The 13,125-nt window shown below is 39.1% G+C and overlaps 2 protein-coding genes across 2 annotated transcripts in view; both read right to left on the bottom strand.

Annotated features, from left to right (window-relative positions):
• Window positions 1-662: 662 nt before the first annotated feature.
• Window positions 663-13,125, bottom strand: part of LOC109020518 (non-functional pseudokinase ZRK2-like) — a 29,736-nt gene continuing 17,273 nt past the window's right edge. The window contains exon 2 of the mRNA XM_035693583.1: window positions 663-2,636. Coding sequence (XP_035549476.1) covers window positions 1,620-2,579 — 960 coding nt within the window. The 5' untranslated portion in view covers window positions 2,580-2,636 and the 3' untranslated portion in view covers window positions 663-1,619. The remainder of the gene's footprint in view (window positions 2,637-13,125) is intronic.
• Window positions 6,981-7,460, bottom strand: LOC109015314 (non-functional pseudokinase ZRK2-like). Its single transcript, XM_018997791.2, has one exon. The coding sequence runs from the start codon at window positions 7,458-7,460 to the stop codon at window positions 6,981-6,983; it is 480 nt and encodes a 159-aa protein (XP_018853336.2).

Raw genomic sequence — 13,125 nt, 5'->3', positions numbered from 1 at the left:
TTCCTATCCCCCCAGCTTGCGGCGGCTAGGGAAGTTCGCAACCGAGAATGGGGCCTAGGTTACAGATATGATATGCAGAGGCTAAGGTGCTACCTTTTGAGGAATCTCAGTGCAGATATTCAATCATCGGATCTGGATTCAATTAAACCCAACCGCACTATCTTTCATTTTATTGATTCATTGGGCTAGGATGTGATTCCTGATGTCTTTCCTCCTTCACCCCAGAACCCTTGAAGTTAGTTTTTTTTATTTTGACTAAATTACTTTGAGTAATGACTTGGGCAATTTTGCCTCTAGACTAATTCTTGTTGTGCATGTTTGAATTTTGATGCTTCTTTTCTTGCCTTCATTTCAATATTCGTTGTAGAGCCGGTGTTTTCTTGTGCACATTGTAGCTTGTACACGAAAATCTTTTGCTTTAGCTTGCCAATGAAGGACGCTTTAGACCTCGTTCGGAACTTGGATTGAACAGAGATCATCTCAGTTCAATATAATTTTAAACTGAGTTAAACATCCAAACATCCAACTCTCAAATTGTTAAACTCATTTCAACTCAAAACCTCTTTACACGTGGAACTTACAACTTTTTCAACTCAACACCACTTTACACGCGAGACCCACAACTTTTTTTGACTTTTTATAAATACATCTAAACTCATATTAACATCCAAACACTTCTAAACTTATCTTAGGTGGGCTCCACAATACTCACTTCGTCATCTCAATTCACTATTATTCATAAAGAATTTAATTCATCCCAACATTCAAACGGAGCCTCAATTGTCAGGGGTGAGGGTCGGTTCACTTAAGGGAGTGTACTCGCCCGTTAATGAATGTAATTCGGTCTTTGAGATTAGCTTTATACCCTTTATACCACCTGTTTCTATGAATAATGAGGTGAGGATCAAAGTCATTTGTTGCCGTTCTTAACTCTTCATAGGAGAATTTATGGATGTCAACAAGCTTCTCAAGTGCCCTACTTCCATTCTCTATAATGCTCTCTCTCTCTCTCTCCCGCTCCCTCTTTCTTCTGTATATTCGTAGCAAGTTCTCTCTGTCCGACTCTGCATGGCTTGAACGCTGACCTGCATATTCTTAACAAGTTGTCTCTGTCACGAATTATTTCTCTTGCCCATGAAAGTTGAGGGACATTTCGTGGAAAGTAAGGGGAGCCTTCTTCATTATTGTAGCTTAGAGGATTGCTAATGCAGCTGGTCAACGGCATTCTGTTTTTCAAATTCTGGAATGATTTATGATATTTTATTTTATTTTTCCATGCGGGGGGATGCCATGTGTGTCGGATCATATTCCCATTAAATTATTCAAATGAAATCCAAGGGAAGGTTTTATATATATATTGGAAAAAGGCTACAAACCCATGGGGTAAAAAATAATATTAAGAGTTCGAAAAACAAATGGATAGTAGCTAGCGTAAATTCATTTGATACTTCATTTAAAAAAGAAAACAAAAATTCAGAAGTACAAGAACATGGGCGGTGACCAAGGGAACTTATATGGACCAGGTGAAGCATAGTCATTCACTGAACAACAAAACTCCATAAAAAACGATGATGACAACAAAGAAACGTAGGTTTTTACCGAACTTCGAAATAAATATATTACGGGATAGACTTTTCGATTCGTCTGAGTTCTTTGCTAACATCAACCATGGTTGGTCTTTGCATTGGGTCCTTCTCCTTGCACCTCAAAGCAAGGTTCCGCACAGCTTGGAATTGCTGTTCCACTCCAGCTCCTCTTAATTCCCCTGCCAGGATTACAGGATCCACCATTGTATTTATATTAAAAATTTGCGAGAGAGTACCACCGAAGGAATAGACGTCAGTTTTCTCTGTTATGCACCTCGTCTCCCTATAGTTGGGGCATAGAGTTCTCGTAGTCCTCGGAAGTTGCCATTCATCAGAAGCATCCTTGACATGAGTTTCACCCTCGGGGATTATTAAAGAATGTGAAAAACCAGTTAGTTTTGGAACCCCATGGCAGTCTATGAAGATATTATGTAGTCCAATATCGGTATGGATGATGGGTCTAGAGAATGCTGTGTGGAGATATGAAATTGCATGAGCACTCTCTCTTGCCATCTTTAGCCTACTCTCCCACGTCAGGGGCTCATTGTCGGCGAGAATCAGATCCCTCAGGGTTCCCTTCCCAGCAAATTCATACACTAAAATGACAATTGGAGTCTCGAGGCAGCAACCAACGAGCTTTAGAACATTCTTGTGAGCACTCACCTTTGCAGAAATTGCTAAATCAGTGAACACCTCCTCCTTTACAGAAATTGGTAAATCAGTGAACACCACCTTCATTTTATCGGCATCGTTCGCTTTCTTAACGGAAATAGTTCGGCCTTCAAGATAACCTTTATACCATTGATAAAGCCACAGTTTACATATAACAAGTTGAGGATCAAAGTTATTTGTGGCGTTGCTCAACTCTGCAAAGGAGAAGGTACGGATGGGAATAGGCTTGCCATTACAAGTGGAAACCAGCTTCTCAAGTACTCTGCTTCCATTCTCTATAAATGCTCTCTCTCTTTCGCTCTCTCTCTCTTTTCTCGACATTCTTAACTAATTTAAGTTGTCTCTCCCTGGACCAATCTGCAATATAAATGCCATTATCTAAACAATATTTAAAGATGTTTTAAAAGATATTTAAAAAAAAGTGGAATTTACAGAGAAATTTCGTGGAAAGTAACGAGTGATTAACAAGCAAATTCAGCTGGTCAACAAACTTGAAAGTGGTCATGAGTAGTAATTATACGCGGCAGGATATCCTACTATCTGGGTTGGAACATGTCACTCGGATTTTGTGCTTTTTTCCACCAAGTTTCCACGAAGAAAAAGGGAGGGCAACCGAGAGTGGGTCCGACACTGTCCTTTTTCGTTTTTATGTATTTTTTAACCATCTTAAATATTTTGTTTTTAAAAAAAAATCACAGCTTCATTTAAAAATACTTAATCAATAAGTGGAAAAAATAAATAAATCAGTAAACTCTCTCATAATTCATGGGTGACTTGAGCATTATTAGAAGAAAAATACACAATATTCAAATAGTCAAATTGGTCAAAATCATACCGTTGTGAAAATAAATAGCGAATTGTTACAAACATAAAGAGTTTACACAAAAATAAATCTACAAACTGACATAGTTTTACGTGATCCACTAGATTTATTAAACTAACTTTACAATCTGACGTATTGCATCAAGTTATTTTAATTTATAAATTTACTTTTGTATAATCTCAAATAAATAATTAAAGTAAGCTGGGTCATGATTAGTGTAACCATTCTCAGCCCTAGAGTTGCTCTAAAAGTCCTCTCATCAACAAAACGAATTTTGACTAGTTTATTTTTGTTTTGATCTCTATTTTACGTTTATTTTTTCTACCTAAGTTGGTTTCATGAATGAAACATAAACTTAGATATCGTAAAAAAAATGTGGAAAGAAACGGCATGGGGAACAAATGAATCTAGGGGAAACATAAACTTAGATGGTTGCAGTTTAGGGATATAATCGGTCCGGTCTAATTTGATTTTGGACAAAATTTAGGATCGAATTGGTATGTACCGGTTTTATATTTTTAAAATTTGATCACGAACTAATTACTCTCCTAAATCGATACATCCGATTTTACTGGTTCTGATCCGGTTCCGTCTGGTTTTAGGCACCGGTTATCATGTTTTTAGCATGAATCAGTGCTAGTGTGTTTTCTGTCTAAGCAATTTTATAGATTTATTTTCTTCGAATATCTACCTTGTCATAATTTTCTGATAAATCCACATGCACTAGACCAATCAATACAAAAGGAGGGTCAGTACTTTAAGACTACTGAAATGTTTAAACTGGGATAAATAATAATTCCAGCTTATTTACATTAATTAAGGAAAATAAAGTAGAGAAATATGCAGAACTTTATTTCTGTAAAACTTGAAAATTGGCCATATGCATATATATATAAATATATATATTATGTTTAAAGTATATGATCAATTAAATTTTCATGTTTAAGTTTAAAATTTTATTTTATAAATTATAATAATATTATTTTATTTATAATTATATTTTTTATTATTATATTTAAAAATATTATATAATATTAAAAAAATAATTTAAAATATATATTATATGAAACCGATCCAGGCCTAAAAAGCCTAGAACCTGAATGGGTACAGTTTCGGCCAGTTTTGCCATTACGGAAACCGGTTCCATCGGTTCGAGCCGGTCCATACCGATTTTTCGATTTCCTTTCCTTCCTTTTTTATTTTTTTATTTTTTTTACAATGCTAGTTGCACTGCTACTTTCACGGACGTGGATCACAACCGCATTTAGAAAAAAATCCACCAGTTGCATTATTGCAGCGGTCCCCTCACATGCCCAGGAACAAGGGCTCAGGTCTAATTTATTGGTCCTATCACCCATTTTTCTTTTCTATGGTAACCACTGCACTTTTTGTAAAGGAATTTTTGTGAGGTCCCCCTCCCTCTCATTTTGTATTCTCTCTTTTAATTCAATGCAAAGTTTTTGATAAAAAAGAGTAGTAAAATACCTAATCATTTCAGTAACCAGAAGATCCATAAAAATTGTACTTTTATTTCTTAGCTGATGACAACAAAGAAATATAGGTTTTTCAATTCGTTTGAGTTCTTTGGTAACATCAACAATGGTTGGTCTTTCCCTTGGATCATCCTTTATGCACACTAAAGCAAGGATTCTCACAGCTAGCAATTGCTGGTTGACACAAGCCCCTCCACCCACCAGGCCGATTACAGGATCGATAATTGCACTTATCGCACCATATCTAAATTTTTTTAGTATGTTCTTTTTAGCATTCACAAGCGAACTATTGGTAAAATGTTTTGCACTTAAAAAAGAGAAGCCAACTGAAGCTATAGACATCAGTGTTGAGGAAGTGTTTCCTAGCACTAACAACCTCTTTCGATAATCTGCAATCAAAAAGTAAAAGGGGGCTGGACACTTCTGATGCCTAAGTCAATACATAATCTGGAGAGTATTTCCACTAAATGGAGATCAGAGCTCACCTCAAGTGTATCTTTTGACCTTTATTTATATGGGTAGGTCGCCTAATCACCGAAGCTTGTCTCATGGCACAGTCTCATCTTATCTTTGCTAGATTAGTAATCCATTATGTTGAGGAAGTTAATACCTTGGTCAATTATTACGCTAGCGTATTATGTAGATGATTATCTTGCCCGTTATGTCATTAATTGGTGATTGATGAAGTGAGGGATTGAATTCTAGGTTGGCACGCGATGGTTGTTGATCTTTGACCCTTCTCCAGCAGGCTTTTGTCCTCTAATCCATGGGCTCCCGTGGGTGTGGGCTTAGTCTTGCATTTGTGTAACATCCCAATTCCAGATAGGTAAGAGAATTACTTCTTGTCACTTAAAATCACATCTCACTATACAAATATAAGCTTCAAATTCCTAAGTACACATATATCTCAATGTCTAAAACCAACTATTCCAAAATAATCAACTAAAATACCACAAAATTTTAGTATAAATGTCAACCTCTCAACATACTATCTCATCAAAACACGACAAACTTACTTAATAACATTCTCCAATAACCATGGCATTCTTTGGTGTTTAATCCATTATACTTAAATAATCTTGCACATACTCTCTAATCTTGATCCACAATTGAAACAATCAAATTATCTGAAAAATATTGTAAAAATAAGGAGTGAGTTATCTACAACTCGATAAGCATAGAACATATACTAGTATATAAACATTAGTATTTACAGAACTCAGAATGCATAACAAAATATTTATATTTTCAAAATACAGAATCAAAACATGTTATATATCAAAATATCATGACAGATCAAAGTCATTTGTTGCCGTTCTCAACACTTCATAGGAGAAGTCATGGATGGGAATAGGCTTGCCATTACGAGTGGCAACAAGCTTCGCAAGTGCCCTGCTTCCATTCTCTATAATGCTCTCTCTCTCCCTCTCCCTCTTTCTTCTGTATATTCGTTGCAAGTTCTCTCTGTCCGACTCTGCATGGCTTGAACGCTGACCTGCATATTCTTAACAAGTTGTCTCTGTCACGAATTATTTCTCTTGCCCATGAAAGTTGAGGGACATTTCGTGGAAAGTAAGGGGAGCCTTCTTCATTATTGTAGCTTAGAGGATTGCTAATGCAGCTGGTCAACGGCAATCTGTTTTCTATGCGGCAGGTCATTCTACGAATTGGTTCCCTCAATCACACGGCATTCAAATAGTCAAGTTGTATCCCATGGCCATTAATAATTTAAATATAAAATTTAAAAAAAAAAACTTTAAAATAGACCAGATTTTCTATGGTTAGCGCGTCACATGACCATGACCTTATCTTTCTACTACCTCAATCACAGAGCATTGAAATAGCCACTCTAGAAGAAAACTGTGGGCGAGTTGCATTTTATTCACCCACAAAAAGTTGAGCTACATTAATTTTTAATTCTTTTTAAGATTAAATTCCCCGATTTAATATTAATTCTTTTTAAAATCAATTTTTTTTAGATTTTGTCTCATTTTTATTTTTTCAAATTGTGGAATGATTTATGATTTATGATTTTTTTTTTCCAAGCGTGGGGGATGCCATGTGTGCCGGATCATATTCCCATTAAATTATTCAACTGAAATCCAAGGGAAGGTTTTATATATATATTGGAAAAAGGCTACAAACCCATGGGGTAAAAAATAATATTAAGAGTTCGAAAAACAAATGGATAGTTCCTAGCGTAAATTCATTTGATACTTCAGTAAAAATAATAATAATAATAATTAAAAAAAAAAATCAATCAGAAGTACAAGAACATGGACGGTTACCAAGGAAACTTATATGGACCAGGTAAATTAAAGCATAGTCATTGACAGAAGAACAAAACTCCATAATAGACGATGATGACAACAAAGAAACATAGGTTTTTACGGAACTTTGAAATAATTAAGGGATAGACTTTTCGATTCGTCTGAGTTCTTTGGTGACATCAACCATGGTTGGTCTTTCCATAGGCTCCTCCTTCATGCACCTGATAGCAAGGTCCCGCACAGCTTGGATTTGTTGTTCCACTCCAGCTCCTCTTAATTCCCCTGCCAGGATTACAGGATACACCTTTGTATTTGTAGCAAGAATTCGCAAGAGAGTAACACCGAAGGAATAGACGTCAGTTTTCTCTGTTATGCACCCCGTCTTCCTATAGTGGGGGCATAGTAATCTCCTAGGCCACGAAAATTTCCGATCATAAGAATCATCCTTGACATGAGTTTCACCCTCGGGGATAATTAAAGAATTTGAAAAACCAGTTAGTTTTGGAACCCCATGGCAGTCTATGAAGATATTCTGTGGTTCAATATTGTTATGGATGATGGGTCTAGAGAATGCTGTGTGGAGATATGAAATTGCATTAGCAATCTCCCTTGCCATCTTTAGCCTACTCTGCCTCGTCACGGGTTCATCAGAGACGACAAATCGATTCCACAGGGTTCCAAGCCCTAGAGTAACTATAGAAGCCCTCTCCTCAACAAAACGAGTTTTAACTAGTTTGTTTTTGTTTTGATCTCTGTTATACGTTTATGTTTTCTACCTAAGTTGGTTTAATGACTGAAACATAAACTTAGATGTCGTGAAAAAAATGTGGAAAGAAACGGCATGGGAACAAATGAATCTAGGGGAAACATAAACTTAGATAGTTGCAGATAGGGGTGTAATCGGTAATGTTTTCAATACCGTACCGGACGCTGTACTGGTGAAGGCACTGAAACGAAATATTTCGGCACCAGTACCGTTTCGGGATAACATTTCAGAATAGTCGATATATAAATAAATTATATATAAAAATTATATTCCAAAATAATAGTCTATATATAAGTAAATTATATATAAATACATATATATATATAAATTATAAATAGTCTAGTCTGAATTGAGGGTTAAAAAATAAGCTTGTAGTTTGAAAAAATGAAAAAAAAAATGGCCGAAATATCGGCCGGTACCGGCCAAAATTAAGGCTAGTACAGGTCGAAATTGAGGCCGGTTCGTCTGGTACTGGCCGGTATGAAAAATTTCAACCGTACCGGCCGTTACGGTACCAAATTCAAAACTATGGTAACCGGTCCTGTCCGATCCAATTTTGAACGAAATTTAGGACTGAACTTATTGACAGATCTCTCCTTTCCATATATGCACCGAATCAAGACTTCCACAATTCTTGTAATTAACTTATTTTTAGGACTCAGTCAAATTAGTCCACTTTTCTTGTATATATATTTCCTTAGCTAGTTCATTGTACTGCTATTTATTTGTAAAGCTTAATACGAAATAAATCAATTCAGTCCAATATTTCTCTCAATTCTTCCCTCTTAACATGGTATCAGCCTAAAATCAAAGATCCAGCCATTCTGCCATGGCCGACACCAGTACCCCACCCATCCCCTCCTCTTATCTTCTTCACCCCTCAGATTCTCCAAGTTTAATTCTCGTTAATGGCCTTCTCATAGGTGACAACTATCCAAAATGGCAAAAAGCCATGACCAGAGCCCTCAATGCCAAGAATAAACTTGGCTTTGTCGATGGCACCCTCATACCCCCCGAAACCACAAAACCCGAATATACTCAGTGGAATCAAACGAAGGATATGGTTCTTACCTGGATCCTCAACTCCATCAGCCCTTCCCTCGCAAATTCCCTCGAATATCATACCTATCCCCGTGCTGTCTGGCTCAACCTCTCTTCCCGTTTCTGCCATGGAAACAATGCTCGCATCTATCATCTCAAACGAGCCATCTCCTCCCTGCACCAAACCACAAACTCTGTCCATGATTATTTCAACCAAATCAAACAGTTGTGGGATGAACTTAGCCATCTCCAAACCGCAATTGACCTCAAAGACATGCAACGACAGGCTAATGATGAATGTGTTTTCCAATTTCTCCTTGGGCTCAACGATTCTTTTGCTTCTCTTCGCACCCAAATTCTAGCCATGGATCCGCTTCCCACCATCGGCAAAGTCTTCTCCATCCTGTTTCAAGAAGAGCAACAGAGGCTCCCCAACCTCCAACCCTCAGCATCCGAAACAATGGCCATGGCTACCCGCACCGCTGCTCGCCTACGGCCTCCTTTGAAGTGCACCGCATGCGGCAAAGATGGCCACACGCGTGACCGTTGTTGGACCCTCATCAGGTACCCTCCAGGCCGAGAGCCCCGCACCAACAAATCGCGATCGTCCATCTTAGGGCCACCTCCATCGACTGCAAACCTTGTTTCCCTTCCTCCACCGTCGATTGCGAACCTGGTTTCTCTTCCTCCCGAGTTGTACCAGAAGTTGCTCCATCTCCTCGCACCACCGACAGCTTCGATTGACCCACCCCCCCCCCCCCCCCCCTTTTGCTGGTAACCTCTTATCCCCCACTGATTTTTCCTTCAATCGGCACCTTCGTTGGGTAGTGAACAGTGGTGCGAGCCACCATATCTGTCACCAACGGGAAGCTTTTGCCCATTTGAAGCCCCTTACCCATCCGCATCACATTCGCCTTCCTACGGGACAAGATATCCCAGCCGAAGGGCTGGGTTCTTGTCGGCTCTCTCCTTCTCTCACATTACAAAATATTTTTTATGTTCCACTTTTATCCTTCAACTTACTCTCAGTTTCCCAAATTGCCATTCATAATTCCTGCCTTATAACATTTTCCTCTAATTCTTGTTTATTTCAGGACTCTCCATCAATGAATCCGATTGGAGCGGGTAATCTATGCATTGGGCTCTACGTGTACCGCCCCGAACCCACCGTCATTTTTGTTGCTCAAACCACTGCAAATAAGACTCTATGGCATCAACGTCTAGGTCATCCCTCCAGTTTTAATATTCCCAGTATTTTTAATTCTCCTTGTAATCTTTCTGAATGTGATGTTTGTGCTCGTTCTAAACACACAAGATTACCGTTTTCATCTTATGCAAATAAAAGTGATTCTCGTTTTAATCGCATTTTTTGTGATATTTGGGGTGGTTATCGCACGGCATCCTTATGTGGTGCTCATTATTTTCTCACTATTATTGATGATTTTTCTCGCACAACATGGGTATATCTTATGCGTTTTAAATCTGAGGCTTACACCTATTTAATGCATTTTTTCGCTCTTGTCCACAATCAGTTTAACACCAACATCAAAATTATTAGAACTGATAACGGACAAGAATTTCTTTCCCATCAATTTCAAACATACCGACACACACACGGTATCATTCATGAACGTACCTGTGTTGAAACTCCCCAACAAAATGCGTTGCGGAGCGTAAACACCGGCACCTTCTAAATGTTGCCCGCAGTCTTCGTTTTCAAGCACACTTACCTCTATCTTTTTGGGGTGATTGTGTCCTCACCGCAACCTATCTCATCAACCGCACTCCTAGCCGGACTCTCCAAAATAAATCTCCTTTTGAAATTTTGTTCAATAAAACTTCCAACTATGATCATCTTCGTGTATTCGGTTGTCTTTGTTATGCTCAAACTCTCAGTGCTCATCGCGACAAGTTCTCACCCCGTGCCACTAAATGTGTCTTCCTTGGCTATCCTAGCGCACATAAAGCCTACAAGCTCTCCAACCTCCAAACTCAATCCACCTTCTACTCCCGAGATGTCACCTTCCACGAACAAACATTCCCTTTCCAAGACCTTCATGAGACCCCATCTTTTTCTGCTCCTATTGTCCCTCTTCCCGTCCCTCAACCTATTATATCTCTTGACTCTCCTGTCTCTTCTGACTCTCCTAACCCTCCTGCCTCTCCTGTTTCTTCTGACTCTCATGTCCCTCTTGATTCCCCGTCCCCCATGCCCTTGCCCAATCCCTCTCCCTCAGCTTCTCGCCCTCACCGCACTATTACTCGACCTGCTTACTTTCACGACTATATTTGTCCCACTTTACATGCAGAGCCCACGACATCTACACCTGCTTCGTCGGCTTCAGGTACTGCTCATCCTTTATCTGCCTTTCTTTCATATTCTCATTTTATCCATCACATATTACTTATTTGAATGCTCTTATATCTTGTACTAAACTCTCTTGCTATACTGATGCTATTCGCCACTCCCACTGGGGCGAGGCCATGACTATTGAGCTTCGTGCTTTAGAGGATAATTCCACCTGGACTCTTGAGCCTCTTCCTCCTGGTAAGAAACCCATTAGGTGCAAATGGGTTTTCAAAACCAAACTCAAAGTCGACGGATCCATCGAGAGGTACAAAGCTCGGCTTGTTGCCAAAGGATACACTCAGGTTGAAGGCCTTGATTACCATGAGACTTTTGCTCCAGTCACCAAAATGACCACGGTCCGCTGCTTATTGGCAGTTGCAGCTACCAAAAATTGGATTATCCATCAACTCGACGTCAACAACGTTTTTTTGCATGGCGATCTTGATGAAGAAGTCTACATGACCCCACCACCTGGATATTGTCCTAAGGGGGAGACTCGCGTCTGCCGTCTCCGAAAATCCCTCTATGGCCTCAAACAAGCCTCCCGGAATTGGATTTTTAAACTAACATCTGTGCTTCTTGATGCAGGTTTTCATTCATCTTAGGCAGATCATTCTTTGTTCACTCTCACCACTTCCACCAGCATCGTCCTTGTTCTTGTTTATGTTGATGACATCTTAGTAGCTGGTAATGAGCTTTCTCAGATTGAGATTTTCAAGAAAATTCTCTCCACTCATTTCAAGACAGACCTTGGTTCCCTGAAGTACTTCCTTGGACTTAAAGTTGCTCGCTCTCCCACAGGCATCTTTCTTAATCAGCGTAAATATGCCCTCGACATTCTCTCAGACAGTGGACAACTTGGTGCACAGACTGCTCCTTTTCCTATGGAACAACATTTGAAGCTTACTACTCAAGATGGTGATCTCCTTCCTGATCCAAGCCTTTACCGTCGCCTTGTCGGTCGTCTCATCTATCTGACCATCACCAGACTAGACGTTGTTTATGCCGTCAACACACTCAGTCAATTCATGCATGCTCCTCGGGTTCCCCACATGACTGCTGCTACCAGAGTTCTCCGCTACCTCAAAGGCTGTCCCGGCCAAGGTATCTTCTTCCCTTCATCTAACAGTACACATGTTTCGGCCTATACAGATTCTGAATTGGCCTAGCTGCCCCATCACCCGCCGCTCCACCACTGGCTACTTAATTCAGTTAGGTACCAGTCCGATTTCATGGCGCACCAAGAAACAGAGCAAAGTTTCTCGTTCTTCGGCTGAAGCTAAATATCGAGCTATGGCCGTCACAACCTGTGAACTCACTTGGTTAAAACAGCTTCTCACTAATCTTGGTGTCTCTCATCCCGAGCCTTTTACTTTACATTGTGACAATCAATCAGCACTGTATATTGCACACAATCTCGTGTTTCATGAGCGCACCAAACACATTGAGATTGATTGTCATATCATTCATGAAAAAATCCGCTCGAGCCTCCTCAAAGCTGTCCACACTTCTTCACATGAGCAAATTGCGGATATCTTCACCAAAGCTTTAGGACAGGAGCTTTTTCATCATTTTTCGCACAAGTTGGGCATTACGGACCTCCATGCGCCAATTTGAGGGGGAGTATTGACAGATCTCTCCTTTCCATATATGCACCGAATCAAGACTTCCACAATTCTTGTAATTAGCTCATTTTTAGGACTCAATCAAATTAGATCACTTTCCTTGTATATATATTTCCTTAGCTAGTTCATTGTACTGCTATTTATTTGTAAAGCTTAATACGAAATAAATCAATTCAGTCCAATATTTCTCTCATTTCTTCCCTCTTAACAGAACTAGTACGTACCAATTTTGTACTTTTAAAAACCGATTATGTACTGGTTATCTCCTAAATCAATAAATTCGATTTTACCAGTTCAGTCCAGTTTTATGCACCAGTTACCATGTTTTAAGCATGAATCAGTGCTCGTGCGTTTTCTGTCTAAGCAATTTTATAGATTTCTTTTCTTCAAATATCTACTTTGTAATAATTTTCTGATAAATCCACATGCAGCTAGACCAATCAATACAAAAGGAGGGTCAGTACTTTAAGACTACCGAAATGTTTAAATTGGGATAAAT

Source organism: Juglans regia, chromosome 8 (genome assembly GCF_001411555.2).
Source record: "Juglans regia cultivar Chandler chromosome 8, Walnut 2.0, whole genome shotgun sequence".
Classification (NCBI taxonomy): domain Eukaryota; kingdom Viridiplantae; phylum Streptophyta; class Magnoliopsida; order Fagales; family Juglandaceae; genus Juglans; species Juglans regia.
This window is presented reverse-complemented; position numbering and strand designations above follow the sequence as displayed.